Source organism: Odontesthes bonariensis, chromosome 22, assembly GCF_027942865.1.
Source record: "Odontesthes bonariensis isolate fOdoBon6 chromosome 22, fOdoBon6.hap1, whole genome shotgun sequence".
NCBI classification, from domain to species: domain Eukaryota; kingdom Metazoa; phylum Chordata; class Actinopteri; order Atheriniformes; family Atherinopsidae; genus Odontesthes; species Odontesthes bonariensis.
In genome coordinates this window covers 19,682,385-19,709,000 of record NC_134527.1, presented here as the reverse complement: position 1 = coordinate 19,709,000, position 26,616 = coordinate 19,682,385, and the positions used below count along the sequence as shown (strand labels likewise).

General features: G+C 39.2%; 3 protein-coding genes and 4 non-coding genes across 10 annotated transcripts; 5 read left to right on the top strand and 2 right to left on the bottom strand.

The window, feature by feature from the left end:
- Nucleotides 1-1,303: 1,303 nt before the first annotated feature.
- Nucleotides 1,304-17,114, bottom strand: usp20 (ubiquitin specific peptidase 20). Of its 4 annotated transcripts, none has more exons than XM_075455150.1 (25): nucleotides 16,961-17,114; nucleotides 16,553-16,677; nucleotides 16,300-16,353; nucleotides 15,920-15,982; nucleotides 15,652-15,792; nucleotides 15,429-15,531; nucleotides 15,130-15,199; nucleotides 14,898-15,011; nucleotides 14,682-14,775; nucleotides 13,393-13,900; nucleotides 13,139-13,288; nucleotides 12,314-12,426; nucleotides 10,962-11,134; nucleotides 9,562-9,656; nucleotides 9,445-9,478; nucleotides 9,292-9,337; nucleotides 8,984-9,164; nucleotides 8,676-8,802; nucleotides 8,417-8,586; nucleotides 7,173-7,254; nucleotides 6,139-6,247; nucleotides 5,945-6,047; nucleotides 5,785-5,853; nucleotides 5,524-5,692; nucleotides 1,304-5,204 (listed from the first exon to the last, which is right to left on the bottom strand). In XM_075455150.1, exons 2-24 carry the CDS (start codon nucleotides 16,628-16,630, stop codon nucleotides 5,535-5,537), a joined length of 2,835 nt encoding a protein of 944 aa, XP_075311265.1. In that variant the 5' UTR covers nucleotides 16,631-16,677; nucleotides 16,961-17,114; the 3' UTR covers nucleotides 1,304-5,204; nucleotides 5,524-5,534. The 4 variants fall into 4 exon arrangements, with proteins under 4 accessions (XP_075311265.1, XP_075311263.1, XP_075311266.1 ...); XM_075455148.1 differs by having other exon boundaries at nucleotides 16,553-16,663; XM_075455151.1 differs by having other exon boundaries at nucleotides 14,697-14,775; nucleotides 16,553-16,663.
- A 3,740-nt stretch (nucleotides 17,115-20,854) lies between these two features.
- On the top strand, nucleotides 20,855-22,943 carry rpl7a (ribosomal protein L7a; the record flags this gene model as incomplete). The annotated part of the gene is made up of 7 exons (XM_075455495.1): nucleotides 20,855-20,978; nucleotides 21,173-21,322; nucleotides 21,525-21,665; nucleotides 21,954-22,033; nucleotides 22,278-22,408; nucleotides 22,653-22,722; nucleotides 22,807-22,943. Coding segments are annotated over 7 exons (801 nt in total), but the record flags the coding sequence as incomplete, so codon positions are not given.
- On the top strand, nucleotides 21,024-21,096 carry LOC142373434 (small nucleolar RNA SNORD24). Its single transcript, XR_012768490.1, has one exon. It is a non-coding gene; the product is annotated as a small nucleolar RNA SNORD24 (small nucleolar RNA).
- Nucleotides 21,379-21,450, top strand: LOC142373435 (small nucleolar RNA SNORD24). Its single transcript, XR_012768491.1, has one exon. It is a non-coding gene; the product is annotated as a small nucleolar RNA SNORD24 (small nucleolar RNA).
- LOC142373433 (small nucleolar RNA SNORD36) lies at nucleotides 21,808-21,874 on the top strand. The gene has a single exon (XR_012768489.1). It is a non-coding gene; the product is annotated as a small nucleolar RNA SNORD36 (small nucleolar RNA).
- LOC142373432 (small nucleolar RNA SNORD36) lies at nucleotides 22,096-22,172 on the top strand. Its single transcript, XR_012768487.1, has one exon. It is a non-coding gene; the product is annotated as a small nucleolar RNA SNORD36 (small nucleolar RNA).
- Nucleotides 22,944-23,240: 297 nt separating the features above from the next.
- Nucleotides 23,241-26,610, bottom strand: surf1 (SURF1 cytochrome c oxidase assembly factor). Its single transcript, XM_075455494.1, has 9 exons — nucleotides 26,439-26,610; nucleotides 26,255-26,315; nucleotides 25,249-25,376; nucleotides 25,040-25,122; nucleotides 24,500-24,691; nucleotides 24,337-24,409; nucleotides 23,910-24,072; nucleotides 23,683-23,764; nucleotides 23,241-23,596 (listed from the first exon to the last, which is right to left on the bottom strand). The coding sequence occupies exons 1-9, from the start codon at nucleotides 26,499-26,501 to the stop codon at nucleotides 23,530-23,532; spliced, it is 912 nt and encodes a 303-aa protein (XP_075311609.1). The 5' UTR covers nucleotides 26,502-26,610; the 3' UTR covers nucleotides 23,241-23,529.
- Nucleotides 26,611-26,616: the final 6 nt, after the last annotated feature.

Sequence of the window (26,616 nt, the reverse complement as noted above, 5' to 3'; positions counted from 1 at the left end):
CATTGGTCGACAACTACAGAACTTTCAGATTAGGTCAAATAGCTGAGGCACTTTTAAGTTCTAATCATGTTAGATACTTCTGCTGAAGTGATGCATATCTTGAAACAAAATGGAAGGAAATTGAAAAACAGTAAAGTAAATGACCAACACAGAGAGTGAGCATCAATTCCAGAATTTACTTCCATTTTGACTTTGCAGCTAAAGCTAGTGTTGGTACTAAGGTTTAAGGAGATGTGTCTGTCTATCTTTGGAAATCATTTAAGGAATTCCTTTACTCACAACTTCATGTAAAGTCTGAGATAATAGGGATCATCCTACTCTCATTTATGAATGTTAAATGTGAAAATGGATGGAGTAGGCTTAGCTTAGCATATACTTTGGTACTTTTTTTGTTTTGTTTTTTAAATAAAAAAAGAAAAAAGCAGAAATGATGTGGCACAGGCAGATTTTCTTACCTTTTGGACAAAACTACAACAGCCGTTTTCTCTATTGAACTTTCTCATACAGTACCATATTTAGTAAAGTAATTTGAGAATGGGACAGAGCTTAGCTGACTCGGCAAAAATGTAAATTATAGTTTCAAAATGTCAAACTATCACTTCAAACGGAAAGCTCCCACTGAATTACTCAACCCAATGAGACGATAACCTCTGGGACATCATTATTCGCTCAAAAAGTGCAAAACACAACATTTTACAAAGAAAATGCTATTTCTAAGTGCAAAACATGACAGAAAACAAATCAACAAAACGGAACACTCTAAGAAAACATTTAAATGAACAAAATGGCATTTAAAAATATACATTACATAAAAACATACAAAACATTTCAAAGAACACTACATTTGACATAAAATTACAATATTTCATAAAACACATCACAGACGTGAAAAATGCATTTGATGATTTATAATGGGTATTTTCTTAACACATTACATCATTTTCAAAAGTTGTGGTATTTTGTGGAATGCTGACTCTTTGTTTTGTTGCCGTGTTTCTTTTAATGTTCTTTTCCAATGTGCCTTGGGTGTTTTATAAATGATGTTGTGCCTCTTGATTTTTTTTATTATGGTTTTGTGTCGTGCTGTTGTGTTTTACACCTCAGGGAGACCATAAAGTCAAGTGTCCTGTCAAATTTTTAAAAGGCGTCATCCTCCTCATAAGAAGCTATAGCTCCCCTTCAACAACTCTCTAGTTAGATCTAATTCATCCAAAGCAATGTATCCACGCCTCCTTCCTTATTTTTTTTTTTTCAATGTGGTCTGCCTTAATACATTTAAAGAAATAAAAGAAAATCTTAAAAATTCAAATTTAAGACAGGGAAACTTTAATCATTAAACCGGTAATGAGCAATTACATCAGTTATATAGACATTAAGACATCCCACTGAAATGTGGTTGACCACAGGTCAAAGCTTCACCATTGTCATGACCACAAGAGCCATACATAATAGAATATAGGGAAAACATAAGTCAATTTAATCGTGTTGTGTGCCATGATGGCACTTACGAAGAACTGTACATCAACACTTGTATCTTCTTGTGAAATGAAAATCTCACACACATAGCTGCGTGCTGTAACGTGAGCAAACATATTCACAGGTGGGATTAATAAATGAACTGACCCTCAAAATTCTTAATATGACACTATAATATGCTGCACTGCAACAGTTTTTTGTAATCCAGGCTGTTCAAACTGTTATGGTTTAGCAGCAGTGCAGTACCTCTTAGATTATAGAACTAAGATTGCACAAAAATTTGTCTTTCAGTTCATTGCACATACTCCCCCAAACATATCTAAATACAGGATACAAAGGAGATTATCTCTTGTAGATAAAGAATGTAAATGCGTGACATACTGGTTGCCTTTCTTATTAAAACTGATGAGCAGCTCAGAAAACAAAACAGGGATAAGTGGCTTACTATGAGCAAAGACAGAAAATACAGTCAGTAGACATGGCAAACTTTTTTTCCATATTACAGGGGATATTATTAGCCTTTCATAATGGCTGTCTTGCCTTTTTTTTTTCTTATTGTTTTTGGTCTTACACCTTTAAAGGTGGCAACTTCTAATTTCAAAAGCAGATCAGAGTTGTTTGGTGACAACCTTGTTGCCTATACAAGGTCCTTCAGAGAGGGCAGAGAAACTGGAGTGCATATATTTTCTTAGGGTCTTGAGTTCCCCATGACTGAGTAATGCACGTCAACATTCTGTTAAAAGAAACCCCCATTGGCAACTCAAAAAACAATGCTGTTCTCTTTTTCTTTTCTTTTTTTACCCCACCAAAAAGAGGGTTGCCATCTTTTATGATTCAATTTACATTTTATTGTTCCTATTTCTAAAACCGAATATATTGACTATTTCCAATCATATTTTCTTTGATAATTCATAATATTGACCTTGATGGAAATAAGATTAGTGATTATTTATTAGTGATTATTTATCACACAGACATGTCAAAATATTTGGCGAGCAAAGGTGTTGAACATTGTGAACTGTAAAGCAGCTCATGTCATTATTACACTTTTGCACATCTACTTAGCATGTATTGTATTAAGTGTGTCTAACAAGTCGAAATTTCAAGAACGGGGGACTGAAGATGGAGATCTGGCCATTAATGCAAGTGAAACACATTAATTTAGCATCCACAGCCAGCAGTTGCTTGCTAACTTGCAGTTGGCCTGGGTTTAGCATATAGACAACGGCTATCCACAATGTAGCCTACTATTTTAAAACTCAAGTGTCTGTAATAATTTGTTTCGAAAAAGGATTTTAGGAAATTAATCTTTGGAAGCACTCGTAAAAGAGGATTTTGTGGGGCAGGCTATGCCTTACAAGCCAGTTAGCTAATAGCTAGCCAGTTATCTATAAGCTAGCTAATAGCTAACTGACTTTTATCTGTAACATTTTAATATGACTAATTGAGATCTTCTCAGCCAATACAATGCAAGACAGATATTAAACCACATTTCTTTTTGACTTACTTCATATTTCTTATGACTTACTCTTAAGTTTATGTCCATTTACATCAACATGACCTTGACAATTCTAAGCTGAATTTTAGGCTAAAACTTTGCCACTCGTCCATACTTATTTGGCAATACAGCAGGCTGGTTTGCTAAATGATAACAATCTAAAATCGGGGTGGATGGCTGCTGAAAATTCAAACATAATGAGCCTTCAAACATTCTTGTCCAACCCCAACAGAATAACATGTGCAGTTCTTTAACAGGCACTGTACTTGACGTACAATGACTGTTTTTCTGATCATATATGATATATATATCCAAAATTCAAAATATCATTGTTCAGACAGATTAATAAAAAGAAAAATGCAGAAGTAAAAAGTACTGTGTACCTTGGTGAACAGTATTATGAAATAGACAAACTATTTTGAGGCAGCTCTGGTTCCCGATCTAAAGCGCCAACTCATTCATTTACAAGGGAAAAATTATTTTCCCTTGTAAATGCTGACTCATTGCACTTCAGCTTGGATTGGCAAGAAAAGGTCATGGGCGAATCAAAAATAAATAAAGAAAAGGTTAAAAAAGGTTAAAAACTGTGTCAAAGCACAACTGAGTACATAAAATCTTAGGAAGACCCTGAACTATAACTGCTATGGCCCTCGTTGATAAAAAAAATAAAAATTGGGCAAAAAAAAAATATGCAGACTACAGCAGAGGCCAATGGATTGGGCTGCACATAACTCATAGCTTAAACTATGCAGTTTAAATCGGTTATGGATAATATTTGATAAAATTATCAATTTTGGCTTGATTCGCTTCATCTGCATGGCAACAAACCCAGTGATTCATGGGTTATGTATTATTTAGACCCATCTGTTATAACATGTGATTTCTCAAGTTTAAATAAAACAGATGACCATAACAAATTAACTTTTGTTGCCATTATCAATTATCATAATCAAGGTAATTTAAAGTATATATATATAATTTGAAAAAATAAATAAATAAATGAATGCAGCAAGTAGCTCTGGCTACTTCACCAACTACTTCCAGCATGTGGAGACTGAAATGAGACATCATTCTTATTTTAGGTCAATTGGCTGTTGTGATACTGATTTGTGATTGAGTCTTTCTTTTCTTTTTTTTTGCTCAATTGCTAAATGCTTTTCATTACATAAAAAGAGCACTGCATTGTTTTAAATTACTGGTATCTGAAACAGCAGCTGGTATTAGGCCATTTAAACTGATATTCCAGAAGATTTACCAACTTACTTTGTAAGCTCTTGAACGAAAAGTCAACGATATTTTGTTGCACCGCATTCTCTTATCGCCCACTTTGACATGTACATCTTTCTCCTGGTTATCTCTTCCTCTATGACTGATGAAATGTTGAAATTTAAATACACATATGCCCTTATGCCTACTTGCTGATTACGCTTGCATAAACCAAAGGGCAGCAAGGCAATTTTCAAATCATTTTAAGCAGATAAACATAAACATATAAACTGGTTGTGCAAAAAAATTCAGCATTTAATCCTCCCAGTAAAATGCCCTTCCTTGCAGTTGCATGCATTTCAAGCCCGAGTATTTTATAACTCACACATGCATGTTTTGTGGTTATAAACAAACCTGCAAATAAAAACATTTAAAAAAAAAAAAAAAAAGACTTCCATTCCTGAGGGCTTGGTTCATCTGAGGTTGGAGGTGCAAGAGTTTGATTTATTAGAAACATCTCACTTCATGTCTGCACTTGTCGCTATGTAACTAGTCAACAGGCATACAACAGAAAGCTTGCTAATATATGTTGGTTGTTGCTTCCAATGGAACAGAAAAGTCCACACTAAACATCAGCCTGTCGTTAAGTACTCCGCAGCATTCTGGTTTGTAACACCGGCAGCGAGCTGTCTACCTGCCACAGCCAGTTAAGCAGAACATGACATCTAGTCGCTACAGCGGCCACTGAGACACCACAGCTACCAGAAATGGCTCCAAAGATGTGACACAATGTCTTACTGTTATCATTATATATACATAGATTTTTTTACACCTTAACACTGAAGATCAGAGCTATCCAATGAATAAACGATGTGATATTTCAGTACCGTATCCTCGTCTTGTGGCTTGGCATCATAAAATTATGCTGCTACATTTACAAAGTGCTCACGATGGGGCCTCTTCACCAAGGTGCAAATTCCTCAGCTTCCTGTGAGGGCAGGAGTGAAAAGGGGAATCCGATGACCTTAGGAAATATATGAAAAATAAAAGAAAAACAATTTGAGAGCCAATAGACTTTGAACTCCAACTCGCGAGATGGGAATTAAGCTGGGCTCCATTACTCATGACCACATGAAGAGACTTCTTTCTCTTCACTGGCCAGAAGGAATTTATGAACTCATGTGGTTGACGCAAGCAAAGTGGTCATGAAGGTCTTGTGTCCCAACATCAAGGCTGCAAGGTACATGTTACCCAAAGTACATTCAAATAAATGACTGCAAGTAGGCACTCATGCAGGTAAATAGTTTAACAATATATAAGTAGTACTTAGTTAAGATTCTAACCTCTGTTTAGCTCAAAGTGCTCTCGTCTCTGCTTCAATTTTCCTCTCTCCATGAAGGCTGTCAGGGTCAGCCGGGGCCACTGTCTGTCTTACTGCGATCTCAGGACCTCCGCCATATATGCCCAACAAATACTGCCATGTCTCCTCTGAGATCTGTCCATAGTCTGCGCCTGATGTGAAAAAACAGCAAAAATGTCTTTATTGACCATCTATTTGTTGTCATTCCACCTTTAAGTCTTTCTCGGACATTGCTTAGGTTTACCTTGCTTTAATTGTATGTGTCCTCCTTTCATAACCCCAATTTTACTGTTGTCGATGGGACCAGGTGGCTCTGAGAGAACAAAGAGAAGAAGTAATTTATAAAGGGAAAAGGATAAAGAACCTGAAAGGACAACTGTAATTTACGGCTTGCAGAGTGATACCATTGTCTTTGCCCTTCACAAAGCTCTCCCACTCTCTGAACCACTGCATGCTGATACACAGGATCACTGTTGGAGCTTCCTCGGCCTGAAACTCTTTATTCAGCTACAAATGACAAAAACAAAATGAAGAAATGCTCATTGAACATTCGACATAAAGAGCAAAGAAATACTTTTTTGCGAATACAGGTATTTACCTTGATGAAGGTGTCTATTTCTGTTTTCCTGCGTTTAGCAAGAGCTTCGATTTCCACCTGACAAATGGCACACATGTACAGGTGGTTGACAGCTGGGCCACCTCCAAAACTAGAAAAAGAAACAGCATTCAACATTATCGAAAGGTTACTAAAAGATACAGTAACACTGAAAAATGCTGATCAGTCAGTTACCAATCTTGGTTTCTAAGTTTTGCCAATGCATTCAGATCTTTTGCAATTTAAATAATTGTAAAGATACATTGGTCCAGTTTGAATAGATGTAACGTAATCAATTCAATAAAACTTCTATTATTAATTATTTTTCCTTTCCATTTGAAGAAAAAAACAATTCCGAGGGGAGCTTCTTTGTCAAAAGCAGCAGAGCATCTGGCAGGCTTGCTTGCGGTTGAGTTAATTTGCTAAATATTTTGGCCTGCCTTTCAGATGTTTGGTTTTAACATGTTAACTCTCATTGGGAAACTTTAATTACACTAACTTATCAAATTTTGACTGCACCTGTGTACTCTCTGCGCTGCTCCAGCTAATAATTCCAGAGGCTTGTTGCTATGATCAGTGTATTGACATCATCAGTTCAGCTCATTGCTTATACACACGGAGAGGAAGCATCCCAAGGGATGAAAAATAAAAACAATTGTAACGGCGTCTCTGGCTGGCCTTTACAGTCACCACCAATCAATCTATTTAGAGCTAATATTAGTGGCCAGTGAGATGCAGCACCTTGACTTTAGCTCTTTTAAGTAGCATTCACAACATATAACATTAAAAGGGGCAGGTTTAATTGTTTAGACTTAAAACAAAGTTTGGCATATAACTGGCCCTTCACACCCATCAGTGTGTTCTAGCAGGAAACAGTCCTACAGAGTGTTAGGATTTATGGTCCCAGCATCTTTAGGATACACTATGCCAAACCTTTACATTTCTGGCATTGGGGAATTGCTCAGCCAAATGGAAGCCAATGACACTGAAATTACAGTGATTAAAAATACTGAATATGAAGTTTCTTGTATGTTTACCTGTTGTAAAGGTATTCCCACACATTCTGGGGAACAATGACAACGAGATCATCTATGTACTGGTACTTATTAGGAGGGATCCCTGAGCAGAGAAAAAAGCAGGTCAATGGTGAGGAAGAAATCTTTTCTGGCGTGTGCTCAACAAGACTAATAATATAATACATAAGAAACACACTTTTATTAGTGCTGTCCTCCTGCTTGTCCTCTTCTCAATGATATTCTACAATTCAAAAGCAACATGGCGTTTTTTTTTCTAATCAAGATAAACCCAAGGGTGGCCATCTCGAGGTAATTGAAAGAAAGGCCATGTTTGTCTTAGCAAAAACGTACCTAGCCAGACATCATACAACCCGAAAGAAACCCAATGTTAATGAGTGAGCGACAGTGGGACTGACACAGCTTTGCTCTCAGCCATCTAGAGAGATGAAATGTCAAAACAACAGGCCACAAATCTCCTTTCAGCACGGACTTCTAAGAAAGGCGGAAAAAGAAATTTGGGTAAATGAGCATGTTTAAGAAAGTACGAGTTGGTTGGATGTATTCATTTGCCTTCAAACTGCACCTTGCAAAAAAATCCTTTGGTCATTATTACAAGAGCAAAAATTATTAAATGAAATGTCCAAATCGGTGCAGAGGTGACAGTTTTCTGATTTGCAGTCACTAAGAAACACCGGATATACGATTACCAAAAAGCTACTCCGTTGCATCATTTTGACTCCAAATTCACATTTCTTTTTTTGTAGAATTGGACATAAATGCAATACTTTGTCACAATACTAACAAACTAAAACCAGTTTATACTGGTTTCAGGTTTAGGGAAGCCGCAGGCAAAGGAGGAGAAATGCAGCTTTGAGAAATGTAAACACTGTATTAAATCAATTTTGTGGTGCTGTTAAAAGAAAAGTAATAAACGTGGTCACTCTTTTTAAAAATTTTTTACTTGATTTGATGTCTTTGTATAACCTTTGTAACAAAAGTTTTTTTTTATTTTGGCAAATTAGTTGGATCTACTTGTTGTGTTCGATAACTAATGACGTCATGTATGTTCACGGCATTTTTTTCAATCTACAAACCCTGAAGTTCTTGTTTGCAACGCAGAGATGAAAGTCTTCATCTTTTTACAATCATTTGCACAAGCTGAGTGGAAAAAGGAAAATTGATCCTCAAAGAAAGCACGTCTGTGTTTTTCTCTGCGACACCAGAGGTGATTATGACAAAAGCATTGAGACACATTTACCACACACCTCCGTGCTGACACAGAAATGTGTGATTGCTAATGGGGCCTGGCTCGGCGAAGGTGTTGAACTTGTTCAGCCATTCTCGGGAGATGTAAAACTGCAGCAGGCTGGGCTCCTTCATATTAGCCAGAGCCACCACCTTCTGCCTTTCTCTCACCGATTCCTCACTACTTTTCCTGCATCAGTCCATGAAAAACACAGTCAACAACGACATTTCCAATAAACCAGTGTTTATTTCGAGACAATGAGGTCCCTTTATACTCACCTATAGAACAACACGTAGGCCTCCGCATTCTGCACCACCGTCTCATGGACTTCTGTAACGTACTGATCATCGAACTCATACCACTGTCCGTTAATCACATTCTGACAGTAAGCTATGTAGTGTCCACCTGCACCAACAAAAAGGATGTAAGAGAAAAAAAATTAAATACTGAAATTTTTTACTCAGCACAGATAAAAATCCAAAAGATAAAGCGCTTGCACATGTACTCTCTGTTTCTGAGATATGTTGACCGAAAAGGAAACATCTCAATCGGTCTTGTCTTAAGGAAATGAAGAGATCTCTCATACTTCCTGCAGTGCCGTGGTGGCAAATGACCGATAGTAGATCGTAAGTGGTGACTTGAGATGGGCTCTCTTTTGCCAGGAAAGGTCGCATGTCGAGGCCCTCCAGTGGGAAGGACACGTGGCTGCTTATCTTGAAGGAATACATGACCTCGTGCCGGAAACGTTTCAGGTGAATGCACAGAATCTATACGACAAACACGGGCCCAGACATGTATGAGAAAACTTCATGCTGCCGACCACAACTCAAACCAAACCCCTTATCTGAGGCAAGAAAGATATCAAGTTTTTAAAAGAAAGGGGGGAAAAAGTACCTCTGGGAGTTTTAACACTTTACAGTATTTGACACCATTTCTCAACCTGTTGAAAACAAAATCTTAATGAGTGAATAAATGCATGTGGAACCCAATGTATTTCAAGCATGCAACTGCTTCTGAAAGCAACTTAGATTTGTTGCACATACTCACTTTTTACATCTCTCACAGCTGTACATGTTGTCTCCTGGAAAAAACAGAATGAAGTTCAGAAATGTCAGAAGTGTAACACCGTGTTAGTGCAGAAAAGCACATTTCAGTGCGGTTTACCCTTGAGTTCATCTGCAGCGAAAAAGGCAGCAAGGCAGTCCTCTAGTGTTACCATGGGCCCCCAAAACCAAGTCGGGATACACGAGACGACGAAGCTGTTCAAAAGGCACAACACAAACAAACGTGATCCTTATAACCACAAACACCTTGTTAATCTTTATCAGCACATTCACTTTACCGAATAATGACCCTAAAATGGGGTGATTTAATGGTTAATATTTACTCAAGAATGTCAACTTTTAGCCCCAGTGCTTTGTAGAGGTTTGTTCCTTGTATGACCTAATCTCAAGTGCAATGCTCATACTCGATCGTGTCCACTGCTTTAGACACGTTTTGGTCAACTTGTTAGCAAGAAGCTGCCTATCCACGCATCCAGCAGACAAGGAGAAGTGCCTGCACTTAAATGAAGTGCAAAATTCCGTCTCCTTTTAACTCTGTTGCGACCTACACCAAATCCCGAGGGAAATGGGTTCCACTAAATGTTCCATTTAACTCTGCACTTGCTTTGTTGTTGTCTGTATGGTAATAGACTGATCACACGCAGTGGGTTTATCAGAGAATATGTGCTGAGGAGGAGGTTAATGAGGCAAAAAAAAAAAAAAAAAACACGCAGAGGTAACGGGACTCAAGTCCTAATAAATCTCACTAAAGGCAGCACGGTGGTGTCGTGGTTAGCACTTTTGCTTTGCAGTAGAAATTATAGCTGGGGGCATTTCTGTGGGAAGTTTCGATCCTTGACATTCCTTCTGGTAACTCAGCATTCAGAGATGGGTGAAGAATCTAAGGGCATCCAATCAGTTTATCTGATCTCTTTAACCCATCAGCTCTGGAGTGACTCCACATATCTTCCCAATCCACTGATTTTTATCATCACATAACAGATTTCCTCTGTGACACCCAACATGCGGGCTGCAGTGCGAGTTTGTCATTATAGTCTCCAAATAAAGTGATTAATCAGCTTGTCATATCTCTGTTTCCTGTAACAAGCAAAGTTGCACAATGCGTCCTGCTGCTTCCAATTTAATGCTGAGCACGTCATCAAAAATAGAGAGTCAATGCATGATTGGCAGCAAACAAAACAATAAACATTAACGTCGACTTGGCAGATCTGTCAAAGCTTGATGTATACCATCACCTGCGTTATCTTAAAAACCTCCCAAACACAACTGAAGATACTACTTGCCTATTTCCTACACAAAGCATTTCCCTGAAGCCTTATGACTCTAATCTCAAGTCAGTCGAGTCAAAATAATGCACGGTAAAACACAAATCAGCACTTCCCTTCTGATGGGACGTGATCAGTGTAATCAGTTTCCACATAATTGACGTCCCTGCACTCAGGCTTGTTCAAACGTGCTTACTTCTTCTTTAACTATGATGGGGACATATGACTCACTGACCGGCGTATGGAGTCCATGATGTAGGAGATCCAGCCCTGTGACCCGTAACTCTCAGGACACACGCCCGTTTTTACAGGCAGGTTCTGGTGGATGGAGGAGTGGAGCTTTGCCAGGTCTTCTTTGCCAGGAATAGGGAGGGATAAATCCTGAAATGTTTCCACGGTGGTAGAGACCTGTAACACATTAAGAGAACTGGATTACAAGGCATGCCTCTAGTTTTAAACACTGTGTTCATTCAAAAAACAAACCTTTTGACTTCAACCTTTGCAGGTGGTAATAACAATGAGAACTAATGCCAGTTAATTCCTGTTAAAACTGTGAATATATATGATTTTTTTCATGCATATTTGATTGCTCAAATCAGATAAGAGACTTTCTATCACTGAAATAAAATATAGGAATCCTTTTTAGATTTCAATTTTATTCATTAAATTTGAATATTTGAATTAGGGCTGGGCGAGTTAACTCATTATTATCGCGTTAACTCGCTAATCATTTAACGCAGATAAATATTCGCGCATTAACGCAGGTTTTATTATTTTTTTTAGGCTGGGCAACGATTTAAATTTTTCATCTAATTAATCACATGATTTAGCATTTAGTTTTATTTTAAATGTACTGCCATATGAATAAAAGTGCTATAACATTTGTTGTGCAAACACACTTTTAACATCAGCATCTTTATGTAGTTTTTATGTAGAAGCCTCGCTCCACTGTCTGTTTCCTTGAATGACTTGCTGCTATCAGTTGTGTGTTTTGCCTTGAAGTGATATTTTAGACTGGAACTACTACGGTGATAAGACCATTCAAAAGAAAGTAATTAGCGGATCCACCAAACATGGAGAAGGGTACGGAACTTTTACTCGGCCATTTTCATTCTAAAGTTCTTCCAGACGGCGGAGTCGACAGAACCAAAGTCATCTGTAAACACTGCCAAGTTGAATTGTCTTCTCACCGTAGTAGTTCCAGTCTAAAATATCACTTAAAGGCAAAACACACAACTGATACCAGCAAGTCATTCAAGGAAACAGACAGTGGAGCGAGGCTTCTACATAAAAACTACATAAAGATGCTGATGTTAAAAGTGTGTTTGCACAACAAATGTTATGGCACTTTCATTCATATGGCAGCACATTTAAAATAAAACTAAATTCTAAAAGCTATACACTACTTTTGAATTAATTTTTGGATTTTGCGTACAAATGCGATTAATCGTGAATATTTAGGGAAATCATGTGATTAATTAGATTAAAATTTTGAATCGTTGCCCAGCCTTAATTTCAATATTTTAATCCCTAATACAATATGAAAGCAACCTCCCCTAGTGTTGAATCCTGTGAAGCACATCTCACCCTGTCACAGGTTAAACACTGAACCAGACTGAGGATTGAGCCGTCAAAGATGTCAGAGATCACGCTGCGATAATGAGACTGCTTCTTCTTCCTGGAACTGAGCAGCAGCTGAGCTGGAAGACACACGGCGGCAGGGGCGATGTTAAAGAGCAAACTCTCAGCTGACAAAGAACTTTAAACACAAGCTATCCTAAGTACTGCTTTTTGAGACCTACGTTGGTGAAATATCTGTGAGCACATGCTAACATTTGCTAATGTTAGGAAATGACATTAGCAGACAGGAAAATTTTAGTTACAAATTCTATTACGAAAACTTTATTTTTGACCCATCCATAGCACTGCATTAAACGTTGAGTCATGACAATTTATCATGAATCACCAACCAAATTAGATGACAGCCCGTCCCACAGCTTTTGTACCACCTTTACCCCACAGCTAAATAAATATTTCATCCTGGACCAAAGCTTCACACAGAGCATTTCTGCCATCCCCACTGACATGTTGCTAGCTACCATGGCTAATAAGCAGAAGATGCATCAGAGTAAGTTCTCATGACTCGACGAGAATATCCTCTTCGGCACACTCAGCCTAGATATACAAGGCGTTGGTGTCATTTGAACCTCGCACAACCCCATTAACGAAAAACAGAACTTAAGTGATCAATATGTTGCTGGCTACATACTGCAAACGTTTGAAACGTTTGAAATATATGCGACTCCAAATCTGTCATGTATCTGTAATCTGCCTGAGCGTTTAGAAGTAATAATACTAGCATCTAACGAGCAGTGGAACATGTTGCCCTTTGAATCCCAGACAATGGCCTACCTTTTTTGAAGGAGTACACAGGTCCTGCAGAGCGCAGGGGGCTGGAGCGTGGTGGACTGGAGGACAGTCTGGGATGCAGTTCCTGAAGGGTTCGCACAGGACTGCAGGGAGTGGACTGAGGTTGGGCCATCGATGCTTCATTGTCTGGCTCTAAAAAAAGAAAATGCACAATAAGCACAGAATTCTTCCTTTAGAGTTTCATAATCACATATAAAAGTCAAAAATGAGCTTTTGTATTCCTGCTGGCCCTCTACCTGGGGGGTTGCTGCTCTGGAGTTGCCCTGTATTAGATGTCTGGTTGTTCTCTTGGCTTTGGACCTCAGTGTTTGGGCTCGGGGCTGAGTCCTCTTCCTCCCCCCTGTCAGGAGCCCCTTCCTCAGCGGCTGTGTCCACATCAGCATCTTCGTCCATTTCTTGTGAGCCTCCACGGAGGGGTGAGCCAGGCACCCTCTTTTCCTTCAGCCTCTCCTTCTCCGAGATCACCGCTGCAGAACCAGTACCCACCATTCCCCCAGCCGGCGACCTGACCCCATCGCACTCGTCCTGCAAGAGCAACTCGCTCTCACCAACCCCTCCGCCCTCCCCCCGGTCACTGCTGGAGCCAGAGTCGCAGGAGAGGAACTCGTCCTCAGACGGGGAGCGGTCTCCGTCTCTTCTCTCGTCTCCGTCACTTCCCTCCCCACTCATGCTGCACTCCATCAGAGGCTCCTTCAGCTCCTCGTGTAACTGGTCCATCAGACAGCGCAAGAACTCTTGGGTGTCCTGGAGCGAGACAAATCCGTATCAACTCAAAACATTGACAACTGTGCCTTCATTAACAGAGGCTGGGCTTTCTGTGGAGAAGACGTACATGGATAAAGGATAGAAATTTCAAAAACTCACAAGAAATCATTTTGTATGTTAGTTAGATGGATATTTGGCAAACCAACCAGACCCACAAAAGACAGGCAAATTTTAAAACCTCTTTTTCAGTCCAGTTACAAATGAAACACGCAACAAACCGGAGCCAAACATGAAAACATCTGCGACAGGTGTAACACGGTCGGAAAGGTTTCTTAAAGCATCTGATTTCTTTTGTTGATACTGTGTTGGCCGAACTGACTGAAGAGGGCGCTGTTTGTGATTTAATCTTCGTTTTAATCTTCGTTTCCAAACTTAAAGCTACTGCCTCAAAGGACAATTACTTTTGTTCATCAAAATGAATTAGCTGCTTCACAGCATCCTCATCCGTTTGATCACATACAACCACATTTTTTTGCATGTCCACGACTAAATGAGCCACCCATGGTCTTATTCAATTCAATTACAGAGACATAATCATTTTTACAAAAAACAACAAGAGAATATTCATCTTTTCCATTAGTTCTTTGCTGTTCTCTAAACAGGTGTACTTTTTGTGGCTCTAGGGAAGTAAAAGTACATATTCATGAATGTCTATATATAACAAAATAACATCTGTAAAAAATACACAAGGTTCATGGTGCAAAAAACAAAAAATAGGGACAGCAACCAGCTTCTTCTGAGTGTTGCCAGGTGTAGTTACCTGCTGGGTGCCTACCTGCTGAGCATAACCTCGAAACATGGGGTTTACCAGTTTGATGCCGTGGGACAAGCTGGTAGGCACCACATAGCTGGGCCTGAGAGGGTTAGAGGTCATGAGAGAGATCCAATTGAGGATATTTGAATATGAATACTTAGACTTTTAGCAGCCTAATTTTATACAAATTGCAAAGCCGCCATTTAGTGCAAGAGTTCTTACCGCTTCTTATGCCAGAGTTCTGAGATGAGTTTCTGGTAGCTCTTACACAGAGCAGGCTTCTTATCAGTCCGTACAAGTCCACTGCAGTCCAGGAAGAACTGAGTGAGCGGAGGGCTGGTGAAGAAGGCGAGGGGTGGGGGGACACATTACATGATAAGAACAGCAAACATAAACAAAGAAAGAGTCACATTCCTGAGGATTAGTCAAAGCTAAAGCGAGAAAGTGAGCTCACCAGTTGGACAAGGCTTGAAGGGCAGCATTCATGTAGCAGGAGTTTCCAATATTTTTCATTCCTGTCAAGCCTAAAGGCAACAAGAACAACACCCACCAAAAATTACAATTAATCATCAATGCTGGTGTGGATGAAAGGGCTTATAAGTCATTGTTCTTAGGTCTCAAACCAAGCAGCTATGATCACTTCCTTGGATGTGTTTGGAACACATTTTTTTTTTGATCAACGCTGGGACTCTTTATCGCAAATGAATCTGTATCAAATACACAGTTACGGAGAAAGAGCTAGACTCTGTGTACCTCTGGGTTTTAGTTCATCCTCCTCTGATTCTGAACCTTCTTCTTCTGCCACAGCAATTGGTACTGCTTTTATTGGGTGACCCGTTGGCTGGGGAGCTGCATCCTATGAAAATGATTCATGCATATCACAAGTTCATCTAACGTGTGTGTGGTTTTCCTTGTTTTTAACTAATCAAGCACGAAAAGTCAGAAAATAATGTGGCGAGCTGAGCTCAACTGGTACCAGCTCTGTGGCTTTGCAGTGGTGGGCTGCAGCTGGTGAAGGCGCTAGGGCTGGCCTCTGGTCCAGGAACACCTCCCGCTCACACACATAACACCAGATCCTGAAGGTTGTCAGGTTCACCGTCAGGTTGTGCTTCTTGGCCTACAGGATGAACGTAAACAACATCTTTCTTTTAATCAAATACACGCTCTAGTAGCCAAAGAGGTGGGCTGCTAAAAAGAAGCAAAAGCCTGGCAGGTATGTTTAGTTGGTTTGGAGATGGTTTTACCTGTGCGTGCAGGGTGCTGTGATCAGAGAAGGACTCTCCACATCCGACATACGAACAGTCGCTCTAGATAGCAGAAACACTGTTTGAGATAGAATCTGACAGAACTGAATCATCTCATCTATCTTGCAAAGAAACACTGTCATCCAAAGAAAAGAAAAAAAATCTTTCTCGCTTGCATTTTTGAGAGCAGCTGCATTTAACGATAAGTTTATGTACCACACTCATTAATTATTAAGCAGTCACCTGCCTCCTAACGTCAGAGGATGTAGGATAAGTGCAGTATGTCTGTTGTTGCTGTTGCAGCAGGCATCCTTTCTAGAAGGTGAGCCAGGCTAAACCATATTTAAAGTATTTAAAACAGCACTTAGGCCTGACCCTACCTGCAGACAAGCCCATAGATTTGGGCCCCCGGCTCCACATGACTGACAAGTTCCCTGCAAACAAAGGTGGAGAATGGAATAGAATATATGAGCAAAAGTAGATTAAAATGATCCGTGTGCACATGCATTTCCACAACAAACAGCATACAATCTCAACACAGTTCAATGTAACTGTTCCCACTCACGTGGTTTATAACTAAATCAACACTCAGGCATCAAATAGTTGGTATTCTGTTAAATCCTAAACACACACCTTGGACTTCAGAAGGAGATCATCTTTGGTCACCTCGCCTATTGAGTCCAGATGTGGACACACGTCTTGCTCTGCCATAGTTATTCACTGTCTTCAAGGAGACGTCTGCTCCTTAGACAGAAAAACTGAGTAATTTAATCAGAGGATGTTGTAGCAACAGCTAGCTTCGTCAGCTGAACACAAAACACGATCAGCACTCACAGAAATCCAATACACCTAAGCTCTGACTGGTAAGTCCAACATATGTAATACGTCTACATCACTTTAACTGTCTTTTCACATGATAGACCCTCCAATGTATCTAGAGGCTGACAGCTCAACAGAGTGACAGGCCCAATGTTAACCCAAGAAGGCTCTGAAAAATCGGTTAGCAACGATGACAGTTCTTATAAACGAACTTGTATTTACCGCAGAATAGAAGGAGCTGCCGCGATGATGGTGGTTATTTCTTATCTTTCTGTAAACAACCCATATTGACAGCGAGCAGGTGACAGTGTGCTAACAAGAAGAGGAGCCGACCGACGTAATACAGCGACCCACCATCCTCAAACAGCCCCCCATCCGCAACGCGGCCCGGTGAGGCACTGCACGACGTGGGAGGAGAGGGGGGGGGGGGGTGATGGGGCACAACAAGTCAGCCCAGTTTGAAGAAGTCAGTTAATAAGTCTTAAAAGAAAAAGGAAAAAAATCAAAGCTATTTTTTATATTGTCATCTTTTTTCCTTTTCCATACAGTCAGGTAGGGACAAACATTTTTTAGCTTAGTAAACATTCTTCCATAGATAGATAGATTTAAAGGTAGATATATAGCTGGATGGCTAGATAGATAGATAATTTTATGTACACATAAAATACAGGTAAACTGTAACGTGCTTTTATTCCGTTTTCATAAATATGTATATTTACGGAAGTGACGTACGCATGTACGTCGGTTAAATGTGTCCTGTTTGTGTCGGCCTGAATTATCGTCAAGCCACCAGCAGAGGTCACCACATTTTAGTAAATTTAACTGCTCCACGTTTGGAGTTCACGTCAAGACAGAGTCATTATATATAGCGCTTGTTCTTTGTTGGGCACGTTTATTTGTATATTATGCACAACTAAAATTTTTTTCGACTATGCGACATTTTCTTTATATTGTCGTTAAGTTTTAAATAGATTTGTAGCCTATTGTAAATATTTTACTGCACATTACAAAAGGCAAAAGTTACAAAATCCCCCATCTGTCTAGGATATTATTGAATTGCAAAGTTATAGAGATTTACCACACTCTCACAATGGGCCTGTATCACTGTCTAGTCCTGGTATAATTTGATCTATTGGAATAGTATGTGGAAAAAATAGACATAGACATACTATGTTATTAACACACATCTATAGAAATATCACTAGACTACAATAAAATTCCAGTGTCCATACAAGGACAATTTCAAAGACCTTCTGAACACTACTGTCAGATGAAAAGAAACTTGTTTCTATGCACCAGTGTTTGAAATGAAGAGAGAAAACACAAAAATGTTTCCAAAAGAATTGATATGCTGTGTAAAATGTAAAGAAAAACAACTCTGCAATGATTTGAAAATATCCTGAACCAACATTATAATCAAAACAGAACAAAGAAAGCATATCAAATGTTGAATGAGACATTTTACTATTTCATGAAAATTGTGAGTTCATCTTGCATTTGATGGAAGAAACACCTCTGAAAAAAGTTGGGGCAGGGCCATGTTTACCACTGTGTAGCATCCACTCCTCTTTGGGGGAACTGAGGAGACCAGTTGGTGGACATTTGGGGAAGATATGTTGACCCATTATTGTCTAATATAGGACTCTAGCGACTATTTTCTATTTCATGTATTTTCACGCAAAATATTTTCAATTAGTGAAAGGTGTGGACTTCTAGCAGGCTTGTCCAGTGCCTGGACTATTCTACCATGAAGCCACGCTGTTCAAATAGATGCACTTTAGCATTGTCTTGTTGAAATATGCAAGGCCTTCCCTGAAAAATGTGTCTTCTGGATGGGAGCATATGTTGCTCTAAAACCTGTATATACCTTTCAGCTTTGATGGTGCCTTTTAAGATGTACAAGTTGCCAGTTCCAAAGGCACAAATGCATTCTCATACCATCAGAGATTCAGTCTTTTGAACTGAGTGCTGATAACAAGCCAGGTGGTCCTTCTCCCCTTGCTGCTTGACAGTCTGAAGATCAGGGGCATCCAACATCAATTTTCAGTTGTGTTCTTGCCTAATTAGCCTAATTAGTGGCAATTCCAGCTGTTTCTTTTTAGCATCACTCACTTTTCCAGCCTTATGTTGCCCCTCATTCCAACGTTTTTGAGATGTGTTGCTGCCATCAAATTCAGGATAATCTGATATAAAGAATGAAATACTAAAATGCCTCATTTCCAACATTTAATATGTTTTTATTTGTTGTATTTTGAATGGTTATTGCATTGGTCGTTGCGTGAATTGTGACGTCAACACAGCGCCAGGTACTTAAAGTCAGTCACAAGCAGGTAAGGAGCATCCAAACTAATCTAATTCTAGTTTACAGACTGCTACAAAACCCAGTTCAAGACTCATCCCATACATTCACTCTCTTTTCAATTTCAGTTTATTCAATTCAGTTTTAATTATATAGCTCCAAATCAACACAAATGGAATTTAAAGGCACAGTCCATGTCAAGTTAGTTACAATCCAATTCATTGTAATACAATTATAATCAAATCATATAAAATTCATTACATTCTATATTGGCCTTCTTACGTTTCTACTGTCACTACCATAGACATAATATCTATGGTCACTACTCCTTCAATTGACAGGAAACCGTGGTGCAATCAATTTATTAAAACTGTTTGTTAACTAATACATGGAAAATACAGTATGACATGTATGCAAACTACTGTATCAAGTATTTGCTTAAAAACTAAGTGGGAAAAAAATAAATAAAACCAATCAAAATATGATTTCTCAATATAATAATACATTGATTTTATTCATACTACTACTAATGCAGTTATCAAGCTGTAAGTAAAACTAATTTTTAATGCGCCCTTTCTATTCTGTCAGATATGTGATTAACATAATATGTTAATTATTATTATGAAACTGAGACATGTAACTTACGTTAAACACGTTTGAATTAAACTTCTAGACTTTTAATCAAATCGTAAACTGATTAATACATGTTGGTTACAAGCGACGGAAAGCCAAAATAATGATCGCTTCTGTTCAATTCAGCATGACGTACGACACGTATTAAGATCATACAGTAACATCATTAACAGATTCTGAGTCTGTTTTCAAGTAATTCTACCATACTTTTATAGGAAGTCAGTAGCTGAGAAATCTGACTCCAGATCGGCGCCCCGAAACGCACACTGCTCACTCCGCAAACCTCGCGGTATTTACATTACCCACAATGCCCTGGTCTTCCTTTCTGCCTGAACCGACATGGTGGGTACATAGCTCATCTTTCTGAGGAAATGTTATAGCTGTTGTATCTGTTTGCATCCTTGCCTGCATGTTCTTTTTTACAATGTTGGATGTTTCTACCAAGTCTTTTAAGCTTTTGTGTGGATTGCAAGTTAATATTGTGACTGGATGTGATGTAGTTAATGAGTAAAATTGGGTCCAAGTGACTGATGTCTACCCGGTAAGAACAGCGCTGTGTCTACCTATCGTAAGCTAAAGCTAACGCCTGTGAACACGTTGGAGTCGCCACCGCTACATTAATGTTTATTCTGTTGTAGATTATTTCATTAACGTGACTAGCTGAAATGCACCTAGTCTATACAATTCAGTCGAGTTTGAATGAGAGTTTGGACACCTTAACAGGCGGAGTTGGGTGAATAGGCCTTAGCTTTGACTGGAGATGCTAACGTTACATTTCGCAGACGCAATTATAAGTAAGCAACGTATCAGTATTCCTAGTGAAACATTCAGTTCAGACTGTAAGTTTTCAGTTTAAATGGGTTTTGAGTGCAACAGATTAATTATTACTATAGCCGGCTGGGGTTTGGGGTAGCTCCATGATGTGTTTCAGCTTCACCTCCATGTGATAATCTCGTCAGATAGTTGATGTGCGGTTTAAGGTGTTTTAAAGGAGGCATGGTGCAGCTCTAGAATACTACAACACTAGTATAGCTGTTTCTGTGCTAAATGGAGGATATAATTGAGCATCATAAGCTTCCATGACTTAATCTGTGCTTTTAAGATGTATTTACTTGCAAGCTTTAAATTCTCATAATGGATTAGATTTAGTATATTCTTCTAACTTTATTCTACTTTGCTCTTAACAGCCTAAGGGAAAGAAGGCTAAGGGGAAGAAGGTGGCACCTGCCCCTTCTGTGGCCAAAAAACATGAGGCCAAGAAAGTTGTCAACCCCCTGTTTGAGAAGAGGCCAAAGAACTTTGGCATAGGTAAGTCGTTGTATTTTAGGTGAGCGGGATATTGTTCACCAATAGTGCAGATGATGTAAAACAATATTTGCTATCGTATTACCAATGAAGACAATCTTCCACCAAGATCGCTGATGCACCTTAAACAGATAGTTGAAAATGGTATGCTTGTGTACCAAAAATGGATATAAAGTATTTATTTCTGTTGTCTACAGGCCAGGATATTCAGCCAAAGCGTGATTTGACACGCTTTGTGAAATGGCCTCGCTATATCCGCCTGCAGAGGCAACGCTCCATCCTCTACAAGCGTCTGAAGGTTCCCCCTGCAATCAACCAGTTTACCCAGGCTCTGGACCGCCAGACTGGTGAGATTTGAAAACGTTTAATTCCTCACAAAGAATTTGTTTTACACGGAAGCCTTTGCAAATGATGTTAAAGGATATTTGCTATCTGATTAGTTGTGCTGACCATTCCCACCAAGATCACTGATGCAACTGCGTGAGATATTGATAAGTGTTGCCTCCTCTTTTGGCTGTGGGGTGTTTAATTTATTATGTTCTTCCTCAGCCACCCAGCTCTTTAAGCTGGCCCACAAGTACAGACCAGAGACCAAGCAAGAGAAGAGGCAGAGGCTGCTGGCTCGTGCTGAGCAGAAGGCTGCTGGAAAGGGAGACACCCCAACCAAGAGGCCTCCTGTCCTCCGTGCAGGTGAGGAATACTGGCCCCCCTTTAAAAAAAATAAATAAATAAAATGTGTTGCTGGTACTGTCAATTCACTATGAAGTGGTGTATGTTAATGAACATCACCTGTTATGGTAGAACTTAATTTAAGACCTTTAGTTTGGCCTGGATGCAGTGATGACATGAATTTCTTCACCTGAAACCTGATGTTTTCGAGCTTTTTAACCCTGAGCATTGGCCATACTATGAAGAGAGGTTTTTATGGCAGGTATGATGCGAATCAGAAGTTAATTGCCATATTCCTGTTTATCTAAGGTGTGAACACTGTCACCTCTCTGGTGGAGAGCAAGAAAGCCCAGCTGGTCGTCATTGCCCACGATGTGGATCCAATTGAGGTAAAATATTGTGCTATATTTTGTATTTGTAATAAGTCCAGGTTAGCGTACAAAGTGGTCACTGGCAATGATGTCTGAATTTCTTCACCTGAATCCTCTGTGTGGATCAAAACTTACGAGCTTTTTAACCCTGAGCAGAGACCACAAATTAAGAAGTTTAATTGCACATAGTGATCAGATTTGCTGAACAGAAATTCTAATAAATTTTTCTGTACTTCTCCTATTTTTTTTTTTTTTTTTTTAGCTTGTTGTATTCCTGCCTGCTCTGTGCCGCAAGATGGGTGTCCCATACTGCATCATCAAGGGCAAGGCTAGATTGGGCAGACTGGTGCACAGAAAGACATGCACTTCACTCGCCTTCACAACGACTAACCCGTAAGTGTAAATATAAACTGAACTCTGCTGTGACTGAAGTTTTTAGCAGGTTTTTCTACTTTTCAGTTAGTGCTTCATTCATGGCTGAAACATTTCTGAAAATATTGGTTTGGATTGTATTACCCTCAAGTTTTTAATCCAGTTATGTACAAGAGCTAACATGAATAAAATGTGGCTCAGTGTTTATTTTTTTTTTGTTATTATACTTTGTTCCCAACTGACAGACCACTTTTGTCTTTCATAGTGAGGATAAAGGTGCACTTGCTAAGCTTGTGGAAGCCATCAAGACCAACTACAATGACAGATATGAAGAGGTGAGTATTGGTTGTTTATGGTGTCCACAATGTAAATATTTGATGTTTTTATTATTATTAAACTGTCTGAATTTTGTTTTTCAGATCCGTCGTCATTGGGGAGGTGGCATCATGGGCCCCAAGTCTACAGCCCGCATCACTAAGCTGGAGAAGGCTAAGGCCAAGGAACTGGCAACCAAGCTTGGTTAAAATGTTTGGAATAAAAAAAGTGTATGTCCTAATGAGGTTTTTGTGTTTATTATTCAGAGTAAACATGGTATTTTGTGACCAGTTTCTTATTCATTCAGTTTAATGAATGTAGTAACATGAAACAAATAAGAGATTTGTCTAATTTTTCCATATAATTTACTGGTTTAAAGAGGATGGTGCTTAATGTTTCACCTCTTAAGAGTAGTGTTGAGTTTAATCATAACCTAATTTTTTTTATTGCCCTGTTGATGGGGTGAGATGAGCTGGTTTGCTTTCAGCAAGCCACTAATGAGAATGTAATGTGAGATTACAAGTTATGGGACAAGAAGTCTGGCAGGAAATGTCCTTTATTTAGATGTTTGTGTCAATCTCCAACATTCAAACAAGTTCTGAATAAGCTCTAGATTCAAAACATTACACAATGAATGCATGATTTTAAAAGGATTGTTTGGCCATAATTTTACCAGTTCAATGCCAATAACTTATACAGAAAACACAACTCCCACACCCAGTGAGGTTATTTACATTTATCAGGAAATTTGCTGATCTATAGAACAGTTAAGTTTGAGGCCTGCTTTTGGAGTATTCATGTGTAACTACAATCTCACTGTTGAATCATCACAGTTTAATCTTCTTGATGAACTTGGCGTACCACATGTAGGTAGTAGCTGCACACAAGCCATACCTAAGAAAGAAAAGTAAGTTGCAGTATTACTAATAAAAAAGATACATTGACTTTCCAATAACTCTCAAAGTAAAGTGCCCACCTACCATGTTACTACATATTGCATGTGTTCATTCCTCAGCGTGATTCTGGTCTGTCCACCGACTGGTCCACCAGGAATGGTGCTCCCTGCATTATACAAGATACACAGTCAACATATTTATACTGATATAAGAGGGCTAATGTATTTACCGCTCTGTACCCCTGAGGGAATATCACCGTGTCTAAACCAGTAGATTTAATGTTATGACACCAGGCACTTTGGCGTTTTTACCAAGGTCAGCATCGATGAATATTGGTGTAGCTCCAGTGACGCGGGACATGGCCTCCAGGTCACGGAAATGCCAGCGGTTTTTATCCACGTCGTTGTTCGGTACAAACGGCTTACGAATCTCTGTCAGCCTGACGACTCCCACCACCTCCATCTCACCCTCAAACTGCATAACAACAGTTTATACACGCCTTGATAGAGTGCACGAGGACTGAGGGAAGCTTATGAACAAGGTCTTTACATCAATCAAACACGTGCAGTATTTTATTGATAGACAGCTCAGTCAGAGTTGTGTCCACAAAAACGGTATAAATAATTAGTTATAAAAACATTGAAATGTTTTCACTTTATGTTCAGTGATCTGTTTGCCACATAGATGCAAGATGTCTGTGTGGCACGTAGTTTGTGTCACATCATCTGGAATACTGACCTGTCCTTTCATCCTGGTCTCTGGTCTTATTTTCTTCCTTGGGACATATCCTCTGTTCACCAGGATTGTGATGCTGCAGTGACATAAACAGCATAAAACAACATGGCTGTAGACTGGCATCGCTGTGCAGTTAGTACCATCTTGCAGTCTGTAGTCTCCTTACCCGAGGTCAGTGCAGACGAATGGGGTTATGACATTAGCGCCGGTCTCTCCACTTGAAGACAGGCCTCCTGCCTCCCTGGCCTCCTTCTCTGGGTCGACAGGTGAGCGGGGCAAGATGTACAGCTCCTGTGAGTGGTCGTAGTGTCCACGCACTTTAACCCTTCTGTACTCCAGCTCATTCAGCTCATTAGGACTAGGATCCAGTGGAAACATGACAAGCAAATCTGCACATTAATGAAGAGCATATAGACTCCGGGCAGGGTCATGCCAAAAAAAAATGACCCTTGATTTTTTTACATGAATAGAAATCGTATTTAATATTTGTCTGTGTTGAGAAAATAAACCAAAAGAGAGACGGTTTGCCTTCACACAGGTGCCATCATTAATTAACACATGGGCTGTTGAGCTTGATTTCCAAGGCCCTTGATATATTGCACATTCACGCATTAACATTAATAAATCACTTAGTGAATAATCAGTGTCAGTATGACCTGCAGTTTGATCCTGTGTGCAGACTTTCACACGTCTACCATTTACTTACTCAAGAGGAAGAGGGATGGGCTCTGCTGTAGTGAGTCGTCTCATCTCATCGATTAACCCCATTTTCCACTGACGCCTTCTCAACTTCACATAAATAATGTAATTTCAGTCAGTTCAACGAGAGACCGCCAAAAAAAAAGAAAGGAAAATAGAAGCATTAGAACACCGTATTCCATAAAAAGTGACACGAAATAAGTTAATAAGCTGTACCTGCCATGTACCAAGGCCAAAGGTGGTGGCAGGGATGAGCAACAGAACCCATTTGAGGAAAGAGTCTTCACTTCTCTCTGCACTGGCTGCTGCAGAGCTGGACAGCCGACCGGGGTTTATACACTTGCCTGAAAATGTACAACAGTGAAGTCTCATTGTCGTTTGACAAAGCCACGCACAACAGGGAGGGAAGAAATAATGTATGGATGCTGCTCAGAAGTATGATAAGAGCGGCATGAGCATAATTCACAAACATATTCATACTGTATACGGTGTACAAATTGAATTCCCTGTATGTAATTTATATTTATATAATGAGCTGAAAGAACTGAAAAGTTTTACTTTGTAAAATCAATTTACAATTTTAATGCCTCTAAGCTAAATACCACATTAAAGATCAAACATATGACTTACGTCGCTAATAGGCAAGGCAAGTTTATTTGCACAATTCGTACACAAGGCAATTCAAAGTGTTTTACAGCCACATAAAACCACAAGAAAGCAAATGAAATCATTAAAACATAAAAATAATCATTAATTAAATAAATTAAAAACAAACAGTGCGGTTAAATTACTTTCAGTTGTCATATGCACAGCCAAAAATAACTGTTTTCAGCTTGGATTTAAACATTGTCAGAGTTGAGGCCTGTCTCACATCTTCTGGAAGACTGTTCCAGATTTTAGGAGCATAAAACTAAAACGCAGACTCGCCTTGTTTAGTCCTGACACTGGGCACCAGCAAGAGACCCCTCCCTGGGATTCTCAAGAGTCCCAGTTGGTTCATAGTAAATACTAAATATAATACTAAATACTACACCTAAAACCTTTATTTTTTCAATGAATTAGAAACATAGTGTTCAGTCATTTCCCCTGCTTATAACAGAATAAGAAACATTGAAAAACATTGTTTTTCTGTGATTTTGAAATGCAAATAGGACTCTATTAACATATAAAAATTAACATTAAAACAAGCGTCGAATATCGTTGTAAGAATAATTATATGTACCGTCTGCACGTTTGAAGAGTCTGGGGAGGAAGAAAGTCCTCTTAATGTAAATAACATGAGTCTGTAACGATATAAAACAGAGTATTATTATTTCTGCAGGTCGAGCAGTCACCAACAAAAATGACATTCACGTTTGTTTTCTGATGTAAAGGCACAGAGGTGAATTATGCCAGGAATAACTTACCTGTTTCCTAAGTGTTGGAAGAAGCCTGCTAGAATAAGCCACCAGTGATTTCAGAGAAGTCATGTTGAATCAGTACATTAATAACGTTTGCTAAAAGTGGACGACAACCCGACTACATAACAGCTATGTAACTGACATGTTTCTACTCGGACTCGCAGGGGACAGATTTCGGTGTGAC